This window comes from Chelonoidis abingdonii, chromosome 10 (genome assembly GCF_003597395.2).
Source record: "Chelonoidis abingdonii isolate Lonesome George chromosome 10, CheloAbing_2.0, whole genome shotgun sequence".
Taxonomy (NCBI): domain Eukaryota; kingdom Metazoa; phylum Chordata; order Testudines; family Testudinidae; genus Chelonoidis; species Chelonoidis abingdonii.
In genome coordinates this window covers 20753947-20780236 of record NC_133778.1, presented here as the reverse complement: position 1 = coordinate 20780236, position 26290 = coordinate 20753947, and the positions used below count along the sequence as shown (strand labels likewise).

General features: G+C 42.1%; 1 protein-coding gene across 3 annotated transcripts in view; it reads right to left on the bottom strand.

The window, feature by feature from the left end:
* Positions 1-26290, bottom strand: part of TRAK2 (trafficking kinesin protein 2) — a 70574-nt gene that overhangs the window by 10589 nt on the left and 33695 nt on the right. Inside the window, exons 4-13 of one of the 3 annotated variants that reach the window (XM_032799431.2) lie at positions 17563-17658; positions 14232-14308; positions 13288-13404; positions 10734-10943; positions 6221-6299; positions 4277-4407; positions 4041-4115; positions 3404-3541; positions 1674-1753; positions 664-867 (exon numbers count right to left, since the gene is read on the bottom strand). In XM_032799431.2, the coding sequence (XP_032655322.1) occupies positions 664-867; positions 1674-1753; positions 3404-3541; positions 4041-4115; positions 4277-4407; positions 6221-6299; positions 10734-10943; positions 13288-13404; positions 14232-14308; positions 17563-17658 (1207 nt within the window). Of the gene's footprint in view, positions 1-663; positions 868-1673; positions 1754-3403; positions 3542-4040; positions 4116-4276; positions 4408-6220; positions 6300-10733; positions 10944-13287; positions 13405-14231; positions 14309-15208; positions 15263-17562; positions 17659-26290 lie in introns of all 3 variants that reach the window. The other 2 variants (XM_032799432.2, XM_032799434.2) reach the window with 2 other exon arrangements.

Genomic DNA, 26290 nt, shown 5'->3' with positions numbered 1-26290 from the left:
ATATTAATGACGACGTCGTGTGAACGGATACAGCGTTAAATCGGTATATCGGCCATTAAACCGATTTAAAGTCGCAGTGTAGACCTGGCCTCAGACTAAAAATCTGCAGAGAAATTTGGGTGGAGGCAGCATCTCACTGCTTGATTATTTAGGAACAAAGACAACCAGTGCGTAAGATAACCTGGTTGCTTGCTTTTTCTCTGCAGTCACTGAATTTACTACATAAGGATGCTTATAATTTGTTGTATTGTTTGCTTGCTAAGATTATCCTCTTCTGCCTTATATGCACCATTTAATCTCTCCCCCTTCAACCCTGATGCACAAACCCACAGATATATATGACTTGCCAGCACAATAGGTGCAGATAGCACTAGCAGGTTTAGTATTAAATCAGGTCATCAGTGGAGGAAGCCTCTGGTTCACAATATCCCATGGGGTGACATTGGGAAGTTGGAACATTTAGCAGTTAAGAGAATAAGGGAAATAGTCTCGGTCACACTGCAAAGTGAAAAAGCTGGTGAGAGAGAGCTATCTCCTCAAGTTTTGATGAAAGCAACAGGATTATAGTTCGGCACCGAGAATGAAAATTCCCATGCATGCATACAGACTGCCTACCATCAATACAAGTAACCCAAAACCACACTAATATGCTGAGTGTCCTACTCTGAGATTTCCTTGGAGCTGCTCCTCTGGTTCAGACGTGCCTTGCTCTCCACTTGTTGTAGGCCAGACTGAAAGGGCTTTGCGGTCATGATAACACTTGAACGATTAGATCCAGGGATTGGCAGCAGGGCAGGAAATGAAGAAGAGCGACCACGTGTAACATTAGCAACCTTGACAGTATCAAACACCCGTTTCTGCTGAACCCTGAGAAAGGGAGAGAGAATAAATACACACATTCCCCTTCTCATCCTTATAGCAAGGAACTGACCAATGACCAATAACGTTCTCAACAGCGTTTTGGGTGGGACACAGAAAAAAGCAGTTTCAGGCCATCACAAGACTTCTACCAGGCTATACAAGTCTAGTAAACAGTAAGGAATCAGAGCCCAGGAAGAGTGGAAATTGTCTGAGTGAGGAAGTTGCTGAGGAGCACGCTCTCTCCTGCTGGAACAACCACTCTGTATGGGCTTGAAAGAACAAGAGGAGGTGGCATTAATACCACACTGGAACTTTCAAGGTCAATAAAATGTTTTAGGGTCAGACCCTGCAGCCTTTAGTCCTGTGTAAAGGCTCCAGGAAAAGGCCGTCAAGATACTGGGAACTGATATCATTTCTCTTCAGTTCTAGTTTCCCTTATAGAAAATTGCCAGAGAATTTAATAGGGATGAAACCAATGTGGTAATATAGAAATTAGTTTAAAAACCTATAGAATTCAGGAATAATATCCCTTCAGTAGATTTGTTAGCCATCCCAGAGAACTCAATAGGAGGAGTATACATACTGTACTAAATACTGTATTAAACTCCATAAGATTGTTGAAAATAAACAACACTAGAAAGGTGATTTTCTATTTAATTATACTGAACCTTTGTAAAGGGCACAGAATATCTAGATTCACTCACTCCCAGCAATTACCTGAACCTCATGGGCATTAGTCTTAGCGCTGGCATTAGCATGTCCAGCAACATGTTAAAGGAACATGTGCGTGGGAAGGTGAAAGCTGAACTTACTTTTGTTTACTGAGAGCAGATTCTTCATCTAGAATCAGCTCCATCCGCATTGTTCCCTCAATCTCTGCTGCAAGGGAATCCTGTAGGGAACAAAGCAAACAAACAAAACAAAACTGACATTCAAATACTTTCCTCCATAAGTTTGGCAATAGACACCCAATAAAAAACGCACGTTCTGCTCCATTATTATTATTAATTAGTGTCAGTACATAGTGCCCTAAAAGACACAGATAAAGGTCAGGGGCACAATTGAAAATGTTTCTGGCATAGCTCTACCAGCAAACTCTCCTAGTGTATATGCTGTTTATAGTAGCATAGAAGTGGTTTTGCATGTATAGCTTACATTGGTTCTCCAAGAGAAATAAGCTGCAATGGAAAAAACAGTTTTTGCAGTATAACTGCATCTATACCAGGGCTTTTGCAAATATAAAAATGTCACCAGAGAAAAATAAAATCAGCTCCCTGATATTACTATATTGACAAAAGCTTCTAATGTAATCCTGGCCAAAGGCACAGTTCCCCAAAAAGATTAATCTAAAAGAAACCAAAATTTACAATAAGAAGTTTTACACTAGTGATTTACAACCATGTCAAGGCTATGCATTTTTTTACTGGTGCTCAGCACCGATTTCATAACAAGAAGATGACAGAGTAGTATATCATGAAGATAAAATCATAGCAACACTGCATTATAAAAGGGTCATTACTCTCAGGAACACTTTTTGTTTTTTTTTAAAAAGAGAAGCTGTCAAGCTACTAAGGCAGGGGTCAGCAATCTTTCAGAAGTGGTGAGCAGAGTCTTCATTTATTCATTCTAATTTAAGGTTTTGCGAGCCAGTAATACATTTTAACATTTTTAGAAGGTCTCTTTCGATAAGTCTATAATATATAACTAAACTATGGTTGTATGTAAAGTAAATAAGGTTTTTAAAATGTTTAAGAAGCTTCATTTAAAATTAAATTAAAATGCAGAGGCCCCCGAACCGGTGGCCAGGACCTGGGCAATGCAAGTGCCACTGAAAACCAGCTCGTGTGCTACCTTCAGCACCTGTGCCATAGGTTACCTACCCTTGTAAGGTCTCACCAGCGCTGCAGAAATTTACCAACTGAACCAGAGGCACTTATTTCTTGAATTTCCCTCAAGAAAACTTCTGAAATTACCATGCCCTGTTTGTAGCAGAACAGCCATTTAAAAGTTCAATTCATAGCATGTTTCTTTGGGGCTTCCACTGATATAACATGCTAGCAGTCTAATCTCTAAACTATATAGGTGTGGAGAGACTGGGTTCATAAGATACTGGTTCAAAAAATTAAAAATCCTGAAAGGCATTTGGATTTAATAGTGATCTGCATGATATAAAACTGGGATCAACTTCTGAGAAGAAAGAAAGAAGGTGATGTGTTTGTGATAGAAGGTAAGGAAAGGGAAGTGTGGAACATACATGCAGAGTACATTTTTAAAATCTCTTTATAGTGAATAAATGGCCCAAATGCGGCGAGGTTAAAAGATCACTTCTGATCTTAGAAATCAGAAACAGAAAAGATTAGCTCATCCTATCCATCCCTCTGACACCTGCAGGATTGTTTTCTTCGGCATTCTACTCATAAGAACAAGCAATTATGGTTTTGCCCTTGTGATTCCATGTCACTAACGGCTGTTGATAGTATTACAGCCCTACCATGTAACAGTGTGGATACACCATGCTAAGAGAAAGCTCAAGATTCATTACCAAAGGAAATGCCCCCCATGACTGGGGGCGGCAGAGATGTGCAGCAGGGCTGGCTCTGCTGCGCAGCTCCTTCACTTCTTCTTGTAATTCATGCAACAACCCTACACATTCTGTATTCCGATCCTGTAACTCATGCAGCTGCAACAAAAAACAGTGGTCATTAATGTAGCCAGCAGTCGGTAACAGAGCAAAGACAGTACTACAATAACCAACAGAATCTACCCTAGGATAAATCTATACAGATGAATATCATTGCAATGCAGTAATCATGTCTACAAAGACCAGAACAAAGAGCACTTCCTACAAATTAGCAAGGTGCAAGTCAGCCTAGATAACCAGAACTGTGCACATTCACTTGATATAGTCTTCATAACCGTCTGGAGCAGTAAGATCTCTCTCCAGATACACCTTACCTATTTTGAGACTTATGTAGATTGTAAACACAGTCGGGATGAGTTATTAGAAGTACTCTGCTCTTCTCCTTCACCCTCTACCCACCATGAGGTTAACAAAACAAAAAAAAAAAACACCCAAAAAACCCAAACCAAACAAAACAAAATCCTTGTTCCCCTTCCCCTCCACCTTGCTCTTCTTTATCTCACCCTATTTCAAATGGATAAAGAGAAGCCCTCAATACCTCTCCTGTCAGCTCTCTCTGGGCATCTTTGGAAGCTTGTAGGTGAAGTTTCAGCTCCTCCTTTTCAATCACATGCTGTAGGTACAAAAAGCAAAGCAAAATAGGATGTTCAGATTATTTCCTCCTTTTTTACCAAACAGAAAGTTGTTCCTCTCCAGAACATCCTCTGAAATAATCCCACTCCTAAAACAGCAGCCTGTCCCTCAGCCTCTCCTTGCCCTACTGCATGCACACACCTCTTTGAGTTTATGCTGAAGATCAACAATCTGAGACAAGAGGGTTGAGATCTCTTCCTGATAGCGAATCAGCTCTTCACTCTTTCCTGATAACTCTTCTGTCATTCTGGCAATTTGAGCATGTGTTTCCCCTAAAAACAGAGTAAAATATACATTCAGTACACAGCATTCCCTGATACACGCTTGGCAAAAGTGAACACTGGAGTCTTCAAAGGACAGTGAAATTCCTAAAAAGATTCAATTCAGGATGTACAACAGTGGGAGGTTTGGATTGTCAAAGCACACGGGCCCTGAATGTCTGTGGTTAACCTCATGCCATCTGTGGCTGACCTCACCCAGTTTACCTTGCAATAAAACCAAAGTGCCTTGTCTCCATAATGTTTTTACAGTGGGACAGCGAATGCATGTTAGGTATGCCAAGGTAAAACACATCTTTTTTAATCACTGAAGACATAGTTCATAACTTCTACCAACTCCTTCATTAAAGGGCATAGCTCACACCCTGCAAACACTGAAATGGGTCTTTAAAAAGGTGCAATAACCAATGCATGAGAAACCCAACCCTGCTCAGCCAAAAGAGTTTGAAATAAAACATGGGGGTGATCTTTAATAACTAGAAACCAGAAAGGAGACAGAGATGCAGTTAGGCTTGTAACAGTGACATGAGGCAAGATACATTTAATTGTATATAAAGATTTCTGTAACCTCATTTACATGATTCATTTTTATGGCAAATTAAAACATAGTGGGATAACAGTAAATCTATGCTGTGAAGAGATAAATTTATGTCTAAAATTAGGGGTAAAAATAATATACTAGAAAGAGTTGAAAAGATGTAAAATAGGAAAAACTGCATAGAGTGCTTCCCCCCTTCTTCTTCTGTGTGTCATCTACGTAGGCTATAAACTCTTTGGGCGCAAGATCCATTTTATAAGTTCCTGAAGTGCCTAGCTCACCTTTGGATTCTATAAAGTTAAACAAGAGTTACATCCCTCTTATTGGTGGTACAGAGAAGTGGTATGTAGGACAGAATCTAGCAACCTCCACTCACTGAGGTTACACAGCTTCAAGGAGGATACAATAAAGCAAGTAGATGATCAGATGGGCATTAATCCAGAACACTTGACTGTTATTGAAAATGAGAGCTGGCAACAGTGCAGAGTTCTTTATAGGGATTACACAAAATAAGAATCTCACAAGATAAGCCTATCCTTCCAGTGAACATTGGAGGAGGCATAGATCAAATGAATACAGGTAAAAGTTTAAACTATCACATTACCCAATTACCAAAGAAAGTAAATATCACTCCCAACTGCATCAGAGTGTTTACTTGCATTTGTATAAGGATAGTGAAAATTACATATCTTCAAGTAAGTGCAAAGGAATACATACATTCTTGTAGAGATTTTACTGCAAACACAGTTGATTTTAATGCTCTATTATGCATTTATATCAGAGGGAGTTTGTGTGTGTTATGGAGCTATGAACATTTAGAATGGGTATCCAAGAGGCTATATATTGATCAGTTCAATAGCCCCAAGAACAGGTGTCATCTACTATTCAGAATCACAGATGTGTCCTTTACATTGATATCTGGGGAGACTGAAAATCTGTCTGGCAGCTCCCATGGACACTTAGTTCTCTTTTTTAAGAGCTCAGGTCTGCAAGAGGGATTCAATTTTTGGCAAATATTTATTCTCTTCTTTTGCATAGCTATACTTTGGTCTCCAAACCAAAGCTCTGTGCCATAGTGATGCTGAAAGAAATAAGTGCTTGTAAACAGAATAATCATTCTGAACGAGTCAAGCAGGCAGATTTGAAACACTGTTCATGGAGATTTCTGAAACTCGTCTCTGAACCTGGGGATAGCCAAAACATTCTAAGCACTGTGGGATTAAGCACCTTTTCCCTGGTTCTACTATGAGGTACAAACTTGATACTCACGGAGCTCTTTGACACAGTCACTGACCAATTCCCTCTCTTTCACTTCATATGTAATCGTTTCTGTCTTTAGATGACAAGCCTTCAAGAAAATTAAAGGGACATTAACTTCAAATTTACACTTCCATCTGAAAACATTTCATCTGCAGAAATTACAGGTAATATGCAAGATTATTGTCAATGAAAGATTAGAGAATTTCCCCCGTTTTTTCCAATTTGATTATTTTGTGCATTTGACTGTATTTTCTGCTAAATTTATTTCACTACAGCTAGCTTCCCCTATTTGTGTGGGTTTTCATACAGAAACAGGAGAGAGGGCAGCAGCTTAAACAAAAACAAACAGAAAATGTGGGAGTAAGAACATAAAATTTGGTAGGGGAACTCAGAAGCACACAGTACCTGGAACTAGACAACTTGAATTTACTGCAAATAGGTGTCCTCAAAACAGAGGAATCCTGCAGTCTGAAAACTGAAATGATATGTTAGTCACACCCACAAAGGCCTCAAAAACATTAAAAAAATCTCTCAGAATAGGGACAATATTTTCCTTTCTCCCACTCTTCACCTGCCTAGAACTGTAAGTTCTCTGGGCCAGAGATTGTCTTGCTCTGTAAGTATGTACAATAGCAAGCATACAGAGATCTCCATTTTGGTTGGAGCGTCTGGGTGCCACTGGAATAAAAACAAAACCATCAATAATTGCCTCTCTCCATCAGAGAATATTTGTTTGGGACAATTTGCTGACAACTAGTGCTGGCTTATCAGAAACCTCAGTGACTCATTTTGAAGGTCTATTTCAGAGAAAGGAACTGCAGATAAAAACACTTCCACATAACATAATCACAATGAACTATAAATAGAACTTGGCATTTCTCATGAAATCAGGCCAACCAACAAGAAGCTCAATATGACAGAGGATATTTACAATAGACAAAGGAAATTATATAACAAAAAAACAATAAAACACTAGAAAAGCCTCAGTTAAAAGGGCCTAGGCAAAATGGCAGGGTGAAAATTGAACCTATCTTTTAAGTGCCATATTTTTATTATAGGTTGGGCTAGTTGCACCACTTATTACTATAGTTACACTTCCCCCATTATAAGACCATTTCCAGTTGCTTATAACTTGGCCAAATTTTAACTGTTTGGGATGAAAATTTAAATGTCAGGTGTCTGCCTCAAGCGGATTTATTTATTTATTTATTTAATAGAAAAATTGAGTCAAAATAGTCCAGTCATTTCCGAGAAGGAGGTCAGGGGCAGCCCATATTTGACCAAGATACAAACCTTTGAAAAAAATCAGTTCACACACACTCAGCTGAGACTTGCTAGAGCATGGCAGCTAGGGTTACCGCATTTCAAGTTCCCAAAGAGAGGCCACTGCCAGGGATGGGGATGGGGGAACTGGGGGGGNTGTGTACTGGGATGGGTTATTTGGGGGGTGTTGGAAGGAGTACCTGTGGCCTTGCACTCGAGGTTGGGGGCAGCGTTGTACTACCTGTCATGGTGCAAGAGGAGGTGAGGGGTGCAAGCTCTAGGAGGGAGTTTGGGTGCAGGAGGGGAGCATGTACTGAGAGAGAGTATTTGGGGGGTGCTGGAAGGGTGTGTGTACTGGGATGGGTTATTTGGGGGGTGTTGGAAGGAGTACCTGTGGCCTTGCACTCGAGGTTGGGGGCAGCGTTGTACTACCTGTCATGGTGCCAGGTGCAGGCTGGGAACGCAGCGTCAGCCAGTGCCTCCCTGAGGGCCTCTGCCCCTCCTGAGGGCAGGGAGTCAGGGCCTGGCCTTGTCCCCCTCCCAGCAGGCCTCTGAGACCCCACGGTGGGGCAGGCAGAGAGACACTTAGTGGCTCTGCTTACCTGGTGGGCTGGGTGGGATCCAGCAGCTGTGGATGAAGGGGAGGGACGCAGGGCGGACAGACGGTTGTCCCAGACATTTTCTCTTATTTGAAAAATCTGCCCAGACAGAGGGCTTGTCTATATCTCCGCGGTAAGTCAACCTAAGTTACGCTACTCCAGTTGCGTGAATAACATAACTGGAGTTGACATATCTTAGGTTGACTTACCATGTTGTCTACACCACACTGCGTCGATGGGAGACGCTCACCCATCGACCCCCCTTACTTTTCTTGCAATGGTGGATTACTGGAGTTGACCGGAGAGTGCTTTGCAATCAATTTAGTGGGTCGGCAATGCTGCATTGATTGCAGCAGCACTGATCTACCGGTAAGCGTAGACTGGGCCGGAGGATCAAAAAAGACGTCATGTCCAGGAAAACCTGGACGTCTTGTAACCCTAATCGCATCTAAAATCCCAGATGTTTCTGTTTACACTAGGCATGCTTCCACATAGATGAGAGCAGGACTCTTCCTTGCATTGCAGCTTCCCCCAGCCTAGGACTGTGACCCTCTGAACAATCTGCCCATGTCCGCTAGAATGGAACAGGGACTGGGAATGTACCAAAACCCTACTCTTAAAAACGAGAAATGTGGCAGATTCCAACACACTGTTGGCTCATAGCACTGGCACAACCAGCAGGACTGAGGGGCAGTGTGAGAGGAGAGGACAGCATGACCAACAAGCCTGTAAACTGAACACGGCTTCTGGAGGACGACACCTGACAGGCCATACCTGCTGACCCATGAGAAGAAAGCTCCCCACAAGTAAATCTGGAAAACCCTATGCCCTCAGATTTGTACTGGTGATGTGGGCACCACTGTCTGGGTTGCTGCAACTCTCTGAGGTGCACACTTTGGGAACGGCAGGCTATCCATAACACTTGTACCACAGCGAGCAGAGTGACAATCAGAAAGAGAATGCCCTAGCAGTGCTGATGGAATACAAATTGCTCTCTCACAAACAACAAAAGGCTCTTCTTCTATTTCCTCCAACTGTTAGTCAACCAAGTAGGTTGGGAAAAGGAAGTGGCAAGAGACAGGGGACAAGGTGGCCAGAGGAAAGGAGGAGAAGACTTTTTCTCCCTCTTTCCTCCTGCTTACGGCACAGAACCAAGATTTCAGTTCCCAAATACATGTAATTTCAGCCCCATACTGACATAGGCTTCTTAACAGGATCCAATATTTTAAATGGAGGGGTTGGAGCAACTTGGAATTTTAAAAATCATGCTATGCAAAGATATGATGTTGGTTTAAATACTGTAAATGTTCTCTGTCTCTCTAAGCTATTCGAGGAATCACAGGGTCTCCATCTGCCAAAGCCTAGGTGTTTGATAGGAACTTTTAACATGTGAGACATTCCACACGAAAGGGAATCCCAGACAGCAGAAGAGACTGATTTAAAGGAGGTGGGATTGAGTTAATTTTGGTTTCATGATTCAACATTTCGAATGCTCTCCCGTAAATTAGTCACAATAGGTTTCTATGGCACAGAGCTAATTTTAAATCTGAGATTAATGACAACTTTCATAACGAGGTATAGTTGAGAGGTTTGTAGATAATACTGGTGATTGACTAGGGCTTAAGTACATGAAGTGGAAGTCATATAAAGGAGAAAAATAAGGCCTGCAAGAAGACCCAGTTCCCACATGCCCCAGGCCTTAAATTCTGCGACCTGACTAGGTTTTCTTGGGTGCAAAGGCCCAAGCCTGTTGGGAACTACAGCCCGAGGGGTAAAACAAGATCCTCCGCTCACGCTAGTGATAATGGAGCACACCAAAACAAACGTATAACCTTAACTGTGCATCACAAACCTAAGCAAGTGCATGATCCTTTTACTGCAGGGTTCCCCCATCCTCTAGTTCTACTAATCCCATGTTCATTATGTTTTGTCTTAAAAATTGGGACTTGATCCTGCAAAAATTGAATACGTGTGCAAAAAATTAAGGATAAGAGTATTCTCATTTATGTCAATGGGATCACTCGTGCATAAAGTGAAACGTGCAGAAATCTGTGCATTAAATTGTAATTTCCTGATCCAGAATACAGAATGACAAACAGTAACTACGCAGTCAGACGTCAGCTCAACCGTATTACCAGAAGAGCACACCATCACACAATATTAGATCATACAAATCAGCAAGTCCTGCAGGCCAGTGTAATTCGGGTGGGTAGTTAAATATGAACCTGTATTAGATCACATACCACAGGGAATTTGGGAACAGCTGGATGTAGCAACTTTGCACACTGGCAGGCATGACCCGTGTCTGCCAATAGTGTGGCGGGGGAAGTGAGGGCATCTGGCTTCTGCAGTGTTACTGAGCATGCTCGGTCCATGGGAGCATACTCAGTACAAGCCAAGCAGCATATCTGGAGGGTTGCATGACCCCACATGCCCCACCTCCCTGCCGCCCATGCATTGCCTCGGCACACTATATATTACAGAACTTTAAAGACAACTCAGAGTAAAGTGCCAAGTCTGAAGAATGCAGACCTGAGGTGAGATGGTGTATTTACAGTCCTTCTCAGGTACAGAAGTTACTCCAATGAGCATGGAAGCTGTTTTTTATAACACTGTCCTGCAATGTTAGGTACGTGGTACATAATAAAAATGAAGCGTACCTTTGATCGGAGAGCCACGTTCTCCTCCTCCAGTTCCCTGAGTTTGTCCTGCAAGACGTCCAGCTGCAATAGATCATGCGACAGGTTGAAGGAGTCATTGAACCGAAGTGGAGTAGAGCAGCTGGAGTCTGTCTCACTTTCCTCAGAAGCAATTGAAACAATACGAAGCAGCGCATCTTTCTTTGATAGTTCATGCTGCAGCTGGTTAACCTATGTTTAAAAAGATAAGTATGTTTTGTAAACAAACCTAACATTGCAAAGTATTATAATATATTATGTAGCTTTTGAATTCTCAGAACAAAACTTGGTCCAGTTTAAACTGAGGTAAAAACAACTCCAAATATTATGACTATATCTTTATTTATTTTTATGCTGGAAATTCAGGTTTTGTCTAGCTTTGAAGACTATGCTGCTATAGAGGAAGTGAAATTATGTCGTCATAAGAGACTGGAACTAAGAACATGTGTAAGAAAAGCCAAGGAACATAATTACAATGATCTCCAATATGATGAACACCAGAAGCTGTAGCCTAGCTGGGGAGCCCAGGATGGGCTCCAGCTTCCAGCCCGGCCTGTGGGGCCTCGGGGGGAAGAGGGAAGGCAGGAGGCCAGGCCCGTCCACTTTCAAAAAAGTTGGAGGGCCATGGCCCCTTTGCCCCCTGGCCTCTCCTGGTCCAGCGCCCCTGTGTCATATCTTCAAAGTTAGGTGTGTGCAACCTTGCAACTCCAAGTTCTGGCACAAATACCTGATGTGAATCCACAAAATAAGTCTTTGAACATACATGTGGCCAGCTGTGAGCACACATTTGGAACCTGTATGCTGATCTGTACTTGCAGTTGTGCTCATTTCACTGAAAAATCTGGTCCTGAGATGCTCTGGTCACATCAACAAGGGGAAAGTGTTTTTCATACTCTTAACACAGGGGGTGCACAGGAATTTACAGAGATCCCACGATGAGGTATATGCATAATAGCTCACCAAAAGATGGCACGTAGATCTCTACAGAGATCCAATAGCGCACTGGTGGTCATAATAATTAATATATATATATATATGTTTAAGGATACTATTTAAGGAGTTATGTATCTATACTGAAAATTATGGTCTTAAGGTTTTAGAGTTAAGGCATGTTACCAGGAGGTGACACACTTTGGACATGTTCCTTTCAGGGTGGAGCTTACAGACACTTAGCTCACAATGCAGGTCTATGAGCTACAGGCAGGAGAAAAGATTGCAAAATCTATGAGAGGAAATTCACAGGAGAAAAACAAGACAGCAGGGGGTGTCCTGTTTATGACTAAAAAAAAAAAAAAAGTTAGGCTTGAATCTGTGGGTACAAAGAAACACACAGAACCCATCACCAAGGATGCAAGCTAACAGTGTCTTTGTCTTGTAAAGGAGGGTCACAGTCAGCCTGTCTGGAAATGCTGCAAGGATTCTGGGTGAGCAATATTCCACAAGATGTGTGAGTATACTGTTAATTAAGTCAAGGCTCTAGAATGTGAGTAATGATTTTGTTTTATAAGTTGGCTTGGCGGGATCAATTTTTATTTGTAACTTAAGTGCTGACTGATTATTTTAACGCACATACATGAACCGACAAAAATATTTCCACTGATGATAACCAAAAGATACAGACAGGCAAAGAAAGAAAATGCTGCTTCAAAACTTATTAGAGTCTGATTTAAGGCTGTTTGCCTTGTATATTTTGACATACACTATCAAATGATGAATTGTAGAGTGACACGGGGGCGTGCCAGGCCAAGAGGGGAGTGCCAGTGCTGCCGATGGCCAGTGGCGCTGGGGAGCTGACTGCAGGGAGGCACAAACAAGGCCTCTTCACACTAACGGCTGGTGGCGGCAAGGTGCCTCACAGCCCTGGGTATCCCTGGCAAGTGTCATACTTCAGTAACCATTTCATCCTTCATTAGTTCCTTTGTTGAGATAGCAGCACGTGAGATGAATGTGAACAACAGTGAAAAAAAAGTGTTACACAAGACTGAATAAACATGGAAAGATGGATGTGCTTGGGTTTAAAGCATAAGATGGAGGCAGAATCTGGAAGAGATTCCAGGTCTCATGCTACAGACTTCTTCTGTGATCCCGAGCAAGTCACTTCATCTCTTTGGCTGTTTCGTCATCTGTAAAATGGGAATAATACCTCCTACTTCACAAGGGTGTGGGAAGCTGAATTCATTGTTCATAAAAAATATACTGAGTTTCTTGGATTCAGAGATAGTAAGGTCAGAGGGAACCATTATGATCAGCTCAACTTCCTTGAAAACTATTCTAAGTGTGATGTATTATATTTACAAAACCAACATATCACATTCTCCTTAATGACCACTGTACTGAATTTTCATAATTAGATAGTGGAATGATGCATTTGACTGGAATACTTCAGTTTAAATAAATAAGTGTTTTTTTTTTTTGTTTTTTTAAGAATCCCCCTGTGGCTGTAAATGCAATTACCTGCCTCTACACAATAAAACAAACCCCCCCCCCACTCTTTGCCCTAAATATCCCACATCTCCGTGTTTTAAAAATCACTCACTTGGTCAAAGGCTTGTCCCAGTTGTTCTTCTAGTACTTCATTCTGTTCTGTCAGGGCATGGTTCCGCTTAAGAAGGGCTTGTCCAATCCGAGCTGCTAGCTCCAGGTCCCGATCCCGCTGCTCACAAATACCAGGAAATAAATCTTTATTTTTGATCAGGCTACATTTAAATTCAACCTAAATTTAATTCAGCCTAATTAATTTAAGATGCTTCTGCCTCATTCACAAAGGCCAAATAATACAGGATGTGTCCCCAGCTCATTTTAAACTGCACTGACAGTGAACTACTGCAGCAATACATGCCAGTGCAGTGTTTCTCAAACTTTAACCATTTGGGATCTAGAATACACACTGGTATCCTGACATGACACATCCATTCCCACAATCCTTTGCAACATCAGAGAACTGGGGTCACATTAAAAAAATTAATTTTGGATGCTGGAATTTTTTATTGTGGTCTTGGGTGGTTTGATGTGGGGACTTTACAGTCGCTATTGAAGCATCATTTTAAAGAGCTGTAGACACCAGTTCCACAGTCTTTGAAGCACAGCTTCCCTCGGAGTAGAGCATGGGTCTGGGAATGGGAGAAGTATGAAGGGGACAGAGTAGAGGTTGCAGAAAGAGGGGAAGGGAGGGAGCATGTTGCTACCTTCCTCCTCCTCGTCGTCATGGGCTCCCACTAGGTTTGCAGGATTTAGCTACGTTATTTTGTTTCTCAGCAGGTGCAGTTCACAGGGCACTCTCATGCTCCATGCCCTGCTGTTCGAGGAGTCCTGTGCTATTGTGTCTAACGACTGAAAGGCAAGAGGCATTTCCTTTTCTCCCTCTAAGTGACAATGCTCATTGGAGAAACAGTGCAGACAAGTGGATGAAGGAAAGCTTGTATCCAAATGTATGGTTAGCGCACTACAAATTAATACAACAGTAAGTGGAGGTGACTGTACCTCAGCTAACAGATGTGTCACCATGTCAACATCATTGTAGGTTTTTGTCATCTGCTCCACTCTGTCTGTGCCGAGAACTGAAAACCAAACCCAGAAACATTCACTGCAGTAGTTTATACACAAATAGAATGCAAGCGGGGATAGATGAAAAACTCACATAGATTACCTAACCAGTATGCAACACAGGGATTTTTGAGAGGATTAACAAGCAGACTTAGAATATTTAGGTTAGGAAACACTGGAAAGTTTGAGGAAACCCATTTGAGGCAACACATATGAAGCCTGATCCAGGGAGGTGCAACTCCCAGTTAAGTCAGCTGAAGTTGAGGGAGTTCTGCCAGAACCTCTCAGAATTTGGCCCTTACTAAGGTAAATGGGGGGAAATCAATTTTCTGGATGAAGCCCAATTATTGAACGATCTGGTTTGCACTGCAATTGATTGTGGGAGGGGGCACTCTTGCATACCCCACATGGCTGAGGATGTCTGTGGGCTTTACCCTTGAAACACAATGAAATCAAGGTGACTGTGTGGTAGTTACAAGCGGGAAGACAGAAAAACCTTAGGGCACTAAGATTGCTGGGACTAATTCATGCAAGTCCCGTAATGCGTGTGTTTACACGATCAAGCCCCAAGGTTACATGGGATAAGAGGAAAATTTGCATCATTTGCACCTCCAGATAGCCTACTAGCGCAAACTCGTTGGAACAGTAAGCATGTCTTCTTTGGAAAGCTAATGGCTTAATGAGCTTTTAGATGCTGTTGAAAACTATTAAAAACAATAAGTATTACTGAGAAGTGAAACTGCACTTTCGAAATACTTTAAACACAGGGTTGAGTCAGGAAGAACTTCTAAAGACTAAGGAGAAATCAGTGATTACAAGGATCAAAACTGAACATCAAAAACATGAAGTACCAGTGTCTGCTATCTCCTGTCCTTACAAGAAAAAGATGAAAATGGAAAAGAAACCTGAATTACCTTGTGCATATTTCTGAGATCCAGCCAAAGAGGAAGGGGGAAGTTCAACAAGAGCTAGGATAGCAGAAAATGGAAGACAGAAAAAAGGGCGAGAGGAAAAGAGAAAAAGAATTAAAAGTTAAGGAAATAGATGAGTGTGAATTTGTTTTTCAGTGACTATTGTTGATGCATGTATTTTATATATAAAATCATAATTTCACACTTCTAAAAACCTTCCAAAGGATCCTACAGCTCTTTACAAACAGTAATGAATTATGTTTTTAAAGTATCAGCTTATTATGTGATACAACCACCAACAGGGGAACTATGCCCTGCACTTGGAGGGGATGGGTATAGGCGGTGGCCTTCACTCACCAGAGCTTTTCCATTTATAGCTTTCATGATCCGAAGTCATAAAGAAAGCTGCAACACAATTAAAGCAGCAATAAAAGTTTAACAGAGCCAAGAAACTTTTCCATCAGACAAAACGTCTCTGTGAACCTGTGCTGAAACTATTCCGTGCAAATGGTTTTTGTTTGTTTTTTTTTATCAGCAGTCATACCCCCTTTCCTCAAGGAAGTTAGCCATTGCTTGATCTGCATTATGTAAGGGGCTTTAAACTAATATTTTTTTATAAATCAAACTACACACATATAGAATATAGACTATGTCCATTCTGGGTCTCAGACTTAACTGTGATACAGGGTTGGAGTAAAGCAGATTTGGTATTCAGTCTGGAAGGAGTAATTATGCAGTGAATTGCAAAAGAGAGGAGAAAAGGAAAGAATAGCAAAGGAGAACAAAGTTCCATTGAATTGTTTTCTAAAACACTTTCCTAAAAAGTGAAACAAACCAACCCCCTAAATCAATCATTTTTCACCCATGTAGCTCAGCAGGCATTCTCTCCCCATCCCTAGCTCTTTGTGTATGTGTGTTCGTTCTACTCTTAGTTCTCATAATACTGGATATACAGCATATGTATCTTCCTGTGATCTTATTATGTGCTTTATTCCTCCTTGCTTGTCTCTTTATATCGCCATGACTTCTAGTTCATATACAACTATGCTTCCATAAGCATGTGTCAGCTAGCCTGAGTGATGTTTTCCAAGTAATACATTTCTTTATTTACATACAGTAAATACTTATGGAATGAACAATGTATATAACGTTGTTTCTAAACGATCCTATGATCATGTGAAATACACAAGTGCTCCAATGCCTCTTTGTATGTACACACACACACACACAACCATCTAGTCTGCAACCCACCATGTACATTACACATGACAAACCACTAAGAATCATTAAGATACAATAATGTCTGCAGCACATCCCTGTCCAAGGGACCCCCTACAAAAAAAACAACCCGAACAGGAAAACGAGGACTCCCTTGTGCAGCCCAAAGACATTTTTCTTTTCCCTGACACACTATAACTGCTTTGGACACATCATGCCAGACATATTTTCAAAGGCAAGTTCAGAGAAAAGCAGAACTCTCATTTAACCTCTTGTTTAAAAGGCTTTAAAATACCCTTGACAAAAATATTAACTAATTATTCACTTCCTGACAGAAATTATTAACAATTCCCTGCAGTCAGTACTTTTATTCTGTTTTATATTTTGGGGGGGGGGGGGGAACTCTGAACTGATTGCAATGTAAATTACAAATTGTGTTTCTGAGCAAGACAGAATCAGAAAAGTCTTCCTTATCAAATGCCAAATATTCACCATCTTATTAGCAAGATGTGCACTCGACAGGTGGGATTTGTTCTACCACTTTTAACAAGAGTTGCCTGTACTTACTGAAAGGAGAAGAGAAACTGAAACAGGGTAAGTCAATAGGCAGACTGCAGGCCAAATCCAGACTGCCAGATGCTTTTGAACAGACCCTAAAGTCTTTTTATTTGCTTATTGTTATTGTCTCTGGAGTCTGGACCTTGACTATACCTTGACCAATAAATTTGGAACATGCCAAAAAATAATTGACTACCCTTGCTCCAAAGCCTCATTTTACTCACTAGTCTTGATGATTCAGGTGCCCACTCGCACACATGCTTCTGCCATTGCAGGTGAAAGAGCATAAACAGCTCTGTTTTGGTAGATGTTCCTACCATACCTCATTTTAACCAGATCTGGTTTGTGTCCTAATCAGTACTCACCCTTCTTAGTGAAGGTTTACATTCAGTACATGGCTACTATATCCAGGCCATCTTGGGATTTCCATCATGCCCACAAATACATATTACCCTGATAACTAATAATTTATGGAGAGAGAATGGCTTTGGTGCTTTGCTCCATATTCTCAATATTTCCAGAGAGCTTAGGACCATGATCACATACAGTTTGTTACACTTTCCTCTCTCTCACACACTCACCTTGCACAGCAAATGCTGCAAGTAACTCTTCCTTTTGATTAGTGTCCTTGTTATCTAATGCCATGTTGCTGTCTCCATTCACACCTACAAAGCAGACTGAAGAAAGATGCTTTGTAGCAGAGGATTACTAAGCTAGTATCTCCTGTTACAGCACAGAGCCTTCCTGCAGCTCCCTGAAAGGCACTCTTCACAGTGTGTACTCAGTGGTTTATTAGAAAAACATGCCTTCAGGCAGCAGTGGCCATAAAAAGGAGGAGCTTAACAGCAATAATCTAGGGTTTTCCCTAGATTAGGGTGTTAAGCTATACAGACACTGGGAACTGGCCTGCATTATGTGCTTCAGAAGCTTTATCAATCACATTTTCTTTCCTATAAGCACAACACAAGTTTGGGGTTAAAGAATGATCAGAAATGAGCTGTGACAGAATTGTGGAAATCCAACCTAGCAAATGCTTAAATATTATGTAGCAGATTACACTTCAAGATGTACTCATACTTTGCTTTCATAACGTACATGTAACACAAAACACCACTCAAGGATAGGATGATTGTAATCTAGTTTCACAGTTTTGGACCCATCTCTTGCCCCCAGTTGCTCTAACATACAAAAGGGGCAAGGTGGGTGAGGTAATGTATTTTATTGGACCAACATCCAGAAAGCAATTTATGTTTGCATTTCAGTGTGCTCGATTCTTTCCCACTGATATGTGACTAGACAAGGTATAGTTGGTTTCTACTAGGAATCACTTTGCACTGGATCAGTTGATTAAACTAAATGGAATAATCCAAAGGGATTGTTCAATGTAAAGACCATCATTTCTCCTCTAATCACCTCTTTCAGACTCATTCTCTCTTCTGGTTTCTGTCCAGTCACACATATTTACGTCCTGCCCTGCACCCCCATACCTCTGCCCTGACCTCCACACACACTCAGCATTCTGCTCTGCACCCCTCATACCCCCCCAGCTCTCTGCCCTGACCCCCCCCACACTCAGCATTTTGCCCTGCAACCCCATACCTCCCAGCCCTCTTCCCTGACCCTTGAACCCAGTATTCCCCGATGCATTTTAAGTTTTAGAATTCCAGCCAGTAAACAATATCTTGTCTCAGATTTATCTGCAATGTTCACAGTGGACAAGGTATTACATTTACAGAGGGCTTGTCTGCACTGTAATGGAGTTCTATGAGGGTGTGATTTTTAATGCATACTAATGTGCTGCTATTCCGGGAGGAGTTCCTCGTCAAGGGGGAGAAGGTGATTTAGTAGGATCTGGACAAGGATCTTCCCAGCGATGGAGAGGAGGGCAATACCTCTGTAGTTCCTGGACAAAGATTTGTACCTTTCTTGAATATTGAAACAATGCTGGCGTTCTTAAAGTGAGGTGGAATTTCTTCACTGGTCTAGATTTTGTCGAGGAGTTGGCAAAGTTTGTGCTGGACCACTGTTCCACCAGCTTTAAAAACCTCAGCTGGAATGCCATCTGGTGCCGTATGATTTTTCAGTCTGGGTGATGGCATGCTGGACTTTCTCAGAAGATGGGGGATCAGCAAGGTGTTTCACTGCCGAATGTTGTGGAATAGACTTGATGATGTCTTCAGAGACAGTGGATTCACTGTTTAGTAGGCTCTCAAAGTTGTTTAATGGCTGCATTTTCCTTGAGGAGGATGGAGCCATTCTGGGAACGTAAAGGGGTTGAACATTTGGTCCATATATAGCTTCTCATGTCGTCCTAGTCTTCGAAACCCTGAATCTCAGAGGCCTTCTTTTGCCATCACTTAGTTTGGATGTCACTTAGCCTCCTTTGGACTTTGGCTTTCCGCAGGTAATAAGCCTCATGTTTTCATTGGTTAGAGGAATCATTTTGCCAGTTACAGAATGCAGTCCTTTTCTGTTGAATTAATGCTAGGATTTCCTCGTTGTTTTCGTCAAACCACTCTTGGTGCAGATGAGTGGAATATCCTAGAGTTTCAGCACATACACTGTGAATTGTGTTTTTAAGTTGATCCCAGTGCTCCTGAATGTCAATGATGTTATCAGGCAAATTAGAGAGTGTCTCAGACAGGTGTTGGTGGAACATCTCGCAGCTGGCTTGGTCCTGAAGAGCTTTGATGTTGTACCGCTTTCACTTAATCTTTGGGTGTTTGTGCTGTAGTGGAGTGAGCTGTAGATACATGACTGATCTTACGAAACAGTGATCTGTACCTCTCATAGCTCGTGTTATACAGACATTGGCTTAATCTTGAGCTCTGACTATAACATAGTCAAGAAGGTGGCAGTGTTTGGACCAAGGACATTTCCAAGTGGTCTTAAATTTGTTACTCTGCCTAAAGATGGTATTTGTGATGAGCAGATTACGCTCCACAGATCTGGTGAGGAAGAGAATACCAATGGGGTTTACATTTCCTACTCCTCCTTTGCCTATTTTGCTGCTCCAGAGTTGGGAGGCTCGTCTGACTCTGGCATTGAAATCTCCCAGGAGGATGAGATTGTCTATCTTACATGTGGCTGTGATGCTCTGCTTATAAGAAGCACACAGGATCTTTTTTAGGGGGAAAGGCAATACACTGCGTTTGTTGAAGATACAACAATTAGCATATGCATTTAATTACACCACACACACACGCACACGTGATCACGGAGGAGCCAGGTTCCATTGGTCACAACATGATGCACCGGGGAAGTCTTGGCATGTAGTAGTAGGATTTTATGTTTGTATTTTGTATAATTTAAAATAAAGAATAAAAAATAACAACATAGCATGTATTAAATGTACTGGTGTATAATTTTATTATATTTTGCCAGCCACCCTTTTTTTGGTTTGATTTTTTTGTTTGTTTTATTAGTTTGGTAATTTGCATTAACAGATGCTTTTTGGCTCGCTTTTGGATGTAAAGCCATTAGCGGCCATTAGCAGCTCAGAGACTCTGTTTTAAAAGGGACACAATTAACTTTTACCAGAGTTTTAATTATTTTTTACTTTTGCTTTTAAATCACAGTGATTTGAAACAGAAAACACAACCTATTGTGGTTCCCTTTGGAGCCCTAACAGGATTTTAATTAAGTAGTATGGTATGTTTGATTATATTTTTTTAATAATACATATTGTACATGTTTTGGGGAAAATTCAAATTTTTTTTATAGTTGAACTTTTATAACATTAGCCATATTAATTTTTATATAAGGTGTAACTGGTTTTTTTTGTGCTTACAGAGTTTTTATGTATCCTTATTAAAGTGACAGTTTAATTACACAGAGCCACCTTAAGGGTCAGTGTGGGACTTTTTTTTTTAAACTATAGCTTTTATTTGCTATTTTGTTACTAAAAAACAAATCCAGATTATTATTATTTTTTTGGTTTTGACTGTCCTGCTGCAGCCATGACTTTGGTCTTTTTTTAAAAAATACTGAATTTTATAAAGCATTAAAGGTACCTTAAGAGTTAAATGCTAAATACCAAAGCGAAACAACACTAGTTACCCTGTGTTTGGCAAAATGTGGTTTTTGGTTTTGCAACTTTGAATGAAAGATTCAGCTGGATTTTAGTGGTATGATTTAAAAACAAAACCAATTTATTTTAAACCTACAAACCAAGAGTTTTACAAACCAGGAACGCTGGTTTAGGTTTTAAACACTCCACATATTTAGACAATATATTTACATATACTTTTTTTTAAAAAACTTTTTTTATATTGTTTTTATATTTATACAGCTGTACGTAGATTACATTTGTACATTTGGAGGCAGTTAAGTCTTAATAGAACCCCCCCCTTTTTTTTTTTTGCGAATTTGACTAAATTGCTTACAGTTAAATGATTTAAATTTGATTTTTTTTTTGACTGCCTTATTTCCAGGCATTCCTTTGTAAAAGTGCTCATTTTTTCTTTAGAATGGCTGCAAAGAAACCAAGATTTTTTTTTAAATAACACTTTTATAATGTTTAATTGCTTAATTTTTTTTAGCTTTTGCAGAGTTAACTTTTTTTTTTAAATTACTTGCTTATTTTTGAAGAGACCTTTATTAACTTAGATTTTACTATTTTGAGTATTGTTTTAGGGATTTGAATTTTTTATGCTTATACTTTATTTTATTTTTGCCATTATGCCCTCAGGGCTTTTAAAGTATTTTTAATTTTTTGTATTTGTTGCTTGCCTGCTTGTCTGGGCCCGATTTTGCTTTTTTTGCTGAACCGTCCCTTTTTATGGACACAGGCTTTGTTTTACTACTAATTTAGCAAGGAGGGTGGGATCCTTAACTAGCCCCCGCCCATCCTAGTCCCTTTTTTTAAACTTTTTTTTTTTAATTGTGAAATTACCACAATATTATTTACAAAAAATACTACACTTCCCAAACTCCTACTTTCTTCAGAGCTCGGTTTAACAGAGCAACGTCTGTTTAAAAGGCGTAATCTCTTGACCAAATCATCATCTTTGGATTGCTTGCTTTTAAACATTTTTTTACACAGGTGCTACCACTACAGGCCCACACTCCTATATTTTTTAAGAGTTGGGTTTTACCTAGAAAATACAGCTTAAAAAAAATTAAAAAATATATTCATCTTTATAACTCTTCTGTGCCCAGGCTTGTGCTGGGACTTACAAAACACGGAAGTTTATACCCACTAAAAAGAACTTTGCCTGACAGAGCAGGAGGAGGAAATGCTAAGCCCCCCTACCTTTTTGACTTGATTTTGCTACGACTGAAGGTACATATACCTATGCAATTTTTCCCCGACAAGATGGGTAGGAGTGATGACTTTACCCGCTTTTTATGGCCTGGCACTTTTATGACTGGGGGGTGTATATACCTAGACAGTTTGCATATATTTTATTTGTACAGTTTTTTCTGACAGACAGGTCGGAGTGAGGACTTTTTTTTTTATTTGCTCAGCATTTTTACGACCGGGAGTGTGCACATCTGAATGCCTGATTACTTTATACATCTGGATACCTTTAGCAATATTTAGCAGTATTTTTAATAATTACAGTGCATGTTTTCCCCCGTCTCAATTCTTCACCAAAAATTATGCTTATAAGAAGAACATGGGATCTTTTTTAGGGGAAAAGGCAATATGCTGTGTTTATTAAAGATACAACAATTAACATATGCATTTAATTACACCACAGACACACACACACATAGTTCCACCAGCTGATGTTATAGTTACCAGCTTAGAGTTCGGATCAATCTAGTGCCCAGCTAAGTTGATCACAGGTAGGGAGGAGCCGGGAGCTGTTGGTCGTGATACGATGCTCCGGGGAAGTCTTGACAGGAAGAACCCAAAGTATGGCAAGGCACCCTTTTCTTCATTGGGACCAATGAGTTTTGCACCGTCACGCTATAATTAATTGTTGCTTGACGAGTGCTTGTTTTTTTAAATTGTCCTCATTCTTTATCGCAGCTATCTTGTTCCCATTGATAGGTGCCTGTCTTGTTTTTAGAGCTGTTAACTTGCTCTCCTTTGACATTTTAATAGGAGCGTGTTGCAGCCTCCTGGCGCCCTTGCATTTGTCTTTGATTCCTCCCTCATACATCTGGCTCAGTGATGGCTTTCATGTGTCTCTCTTTACACATACATTCCTTATTTACACAGAACATTTTGAACAGGAACATTAAATTGCAATGTAAAAGAAAACAATCATGGCATTCTTTTACTTATTTTAAAATCCTAAACCTACAACAAATTGGTGACCCTCAAAGGTCTGTTACTGCCTTGAAATCAGTTCAGCCAGATTCTGGCTTATTTATTTTTACTCGTCGTCCCATTAGGCCATTCCTTTTTGTTATTCCAAAAGGATGGCTGGCAGGATATGATCAAATTATACACCAATACATTTAATACATGCTACATTAGTATTTTATTATTTTTTACTCTATTTCAAATTATACAAAATACAAACATAAAATCCTACTACTACAGTGATGACTGCATCAAGAGCACTATAAAACGGCTCCTTGTTGTCTTCCTCATCAAGTGTTGGGGCGTATGCACTGATGATCGTGGCATATTGGTTGTTGCTGAGCTTGAGCTGAAGAGTCATGAGACGCTCGCTGATCCCCATGGGAAGCCCCAAAAAACTCACTGGCGATCTCATTTTTGATGGCAAAGCCAATCCTGTGAATGCATCTCTCTTCGGGTGGCTTTCCTTTCCAAAAGAAGGTGTAGCCACCTCCATCCTCTTTTAATTGGCTATCATTGGCCCGGCAAGTCTCACTAAGAGCTGCAATGTCAATGTTGACTCTTGCCAGTTCTCTGGCAATTATGACAGTTGTCTTCTAGACCAGGGGTCGGCAACCTTTCAGAAGTGCTGTGCTGAGTCTTCATTTATTCACTCTAATTTAAGGTTTCACGTGCCGGTAATACATTTTAACGTTTTTAGAAGGTCTCTTTCTATAAGTCTATCTTATATAACAAAACTATTGTTGTATGTCAAGTAAACAAGATTTTCAAAATATATAAGCGCCATTTAAAATTAAATTAAAATGCTGATCTTACGCTGCCAGCCTGCTCAGCTCGCTGCCAGTCTGGGGTTCTGTTCACCTAGGCCAGCAGCGGGTTGAGCAGGGCCTGCGTCCGGGACCCCAGACCTTTGGGGGGGGGTGTTTCAGGGGTCAGGGCAGAGGGCTGGGGGAGGGGGTTCAGGGCAAAAGGCTGGGTGTGTGGGGGGGGTCAAGGCAGAGGGATGGGACTGTGGAGGGTGCAGGGCAAAGGGATGGGTGTGTGGAGGAGTCAGGACAGAGGGATGGGGCTGTGGGGGTGCAGGGCAGAGGGCTGGGTATGTGGAGGGGTTCAACGGTCAGGGCAGAGGGATGGGACTGGGGGGGTGCAGGGCAGAGGGATGGGACTGTGGGGGGGCTTCAAGGGTCAGGGCAGAGAGACGGGGCTGTGGAGATGTAGCGTAGAAGGCTGGGTGTGTGTTGGGGTGCGGGGGTTCAGGGCAGAGAGCCTGGGGGTGTAGCAGTGCAGGGCAGAAGGCTGAATGTGTGGGGGAGTCAGGGCAGAGGGCTGGGGCTGTGGGGGTGCAAGGCAGAGGGCTGGGTGTGTGGGGGAGTTCAGGGCAGAGGGATGGGGCTGTGGAAATGCAGGGCAGAAGGCTGGGTGTGTGTGGGGGTTCAAGGGTCAGGGAAGAGGGCTGGGGGGTATGGGGGTGCAGGGCAATGCTGAGAGTGGGGGGGTCAGGGCAGAGGGCTGGGAAGTATAGGGGGTGCAGGGCAGAATGCTGAGTGTGTGTGGGGGGTCAGGGCAGAGGGTTGGGGTGCTCAGCTCATAGGGGTGTTCCCAGCCCCCTGCCCTGAGCCGCTCATGGCAGGGGGCTGGAAAGGATATGTCTGTTCCACCCCCTTCCCCAAGACCTCCATCCCTACCGCTCTCTCTCCTCTACGGAGCTGCGTGCTGGCTACCGTGCTTCCCCCTCCCCCTGGCTAGGGCCATCAGCTGATTGGCGCAGGGAAGGAGAGGGGAAAGGGCAGGAAAGCACCACGCTAGGGGAAGAAGCGGGGAGGGGGAAAAGCTTGGCTGCCGCAGAACCAAGCTTTTGCCTCCTGCCCCCGCAGGGGAGAGCGGTGGGTGGGGGCGCTGAGGTAGGCTGGGGGCCAAGACTGCGGCAGGCAGCTGCGCGCCGCTCAAAATTGGCTTGCATGCAGGTTGCCGACCCCTGTTCTAGACATTCACTGCGCTGTGAGTCCAAAAGGGTGCAGACATTCCAGGTGGCGAAATTCATCATCTTTTGTTTTGGCTACAGAGTTGAGTGATCCCACTGGATGTGCATCCGACGAAGTGGGTATTCACCCATAAAAGCTCATGCTCCAAAACGTCTGTTAGTCTATAAGGTGCCACAGGACTCTTTGCTGCTCCCACTGGATGTGGCCATCCAGTGGGAAGCGTGTGAGACAGCCTACGTTTGGGGCTCCTTTTCTAGTCCCCTCCCCATTTGGGGTCAGCAGAGGGGATCTTTAAAAAAAGTCTGCTCGTTCACAGCCACTGCTACCGAAATGCATGTCTGGCTCATCCAAGCACAAGACGACCGTCACACGGTTGCTGCCTGTGTACAGATTTGTGACTAAAGACTCCCAGAGATCACTGCTCCTATTGTCACCTCAGGGCTTTGTGTGAGTGAGAGCCCTTTGGCAGGGGCCTGCACATGAAATCTTTTAGAGTGGGGAAAGTGGTGCGCAGGCGGTGTGTGACCACACGTGACTTGGCAGGAGGAAAACCCTGGCCCAGTGGCAAGGAGATCCAACACAACCAGGGGCCTCCCTCCTGCTGCAGCCCTCATCTGCATTTATAGCCGCAGAGTATTAAAAGGTCCTCTATATGTGCCTGATCCATCGCTGGGGTCTTGTGAAGTTTGGACCGCGATTGGTCAGGAGCCTGGCCTCAGACCTCCTCGCCAAGGGGGACCCTACCAGGAGCATGAAAGCTCCGGACTACGTTGCTCTGAGGGTCTTAAGCCAGCGTGGCTTCAGGCCATCCCGATGCACAACTGATGTGATCTTTGTGGCACAACAGATTCAGGAGAAGTGCCGACAGCAACACAAGGAACTGTTCATGGCATTCATCAACCTAACCAAGGCCTTTGACTCTATTAATTGTGATGCCCTATGGAAGGTATTGTGTATGTCTGGCTACAGAAATACATTACCATCAGACTACTCCATGATGGGATGACTGACACTATTCTGTGCAATGGCTCAGAGACCGAACTATTCATCCATTTGCACTGATGTCAA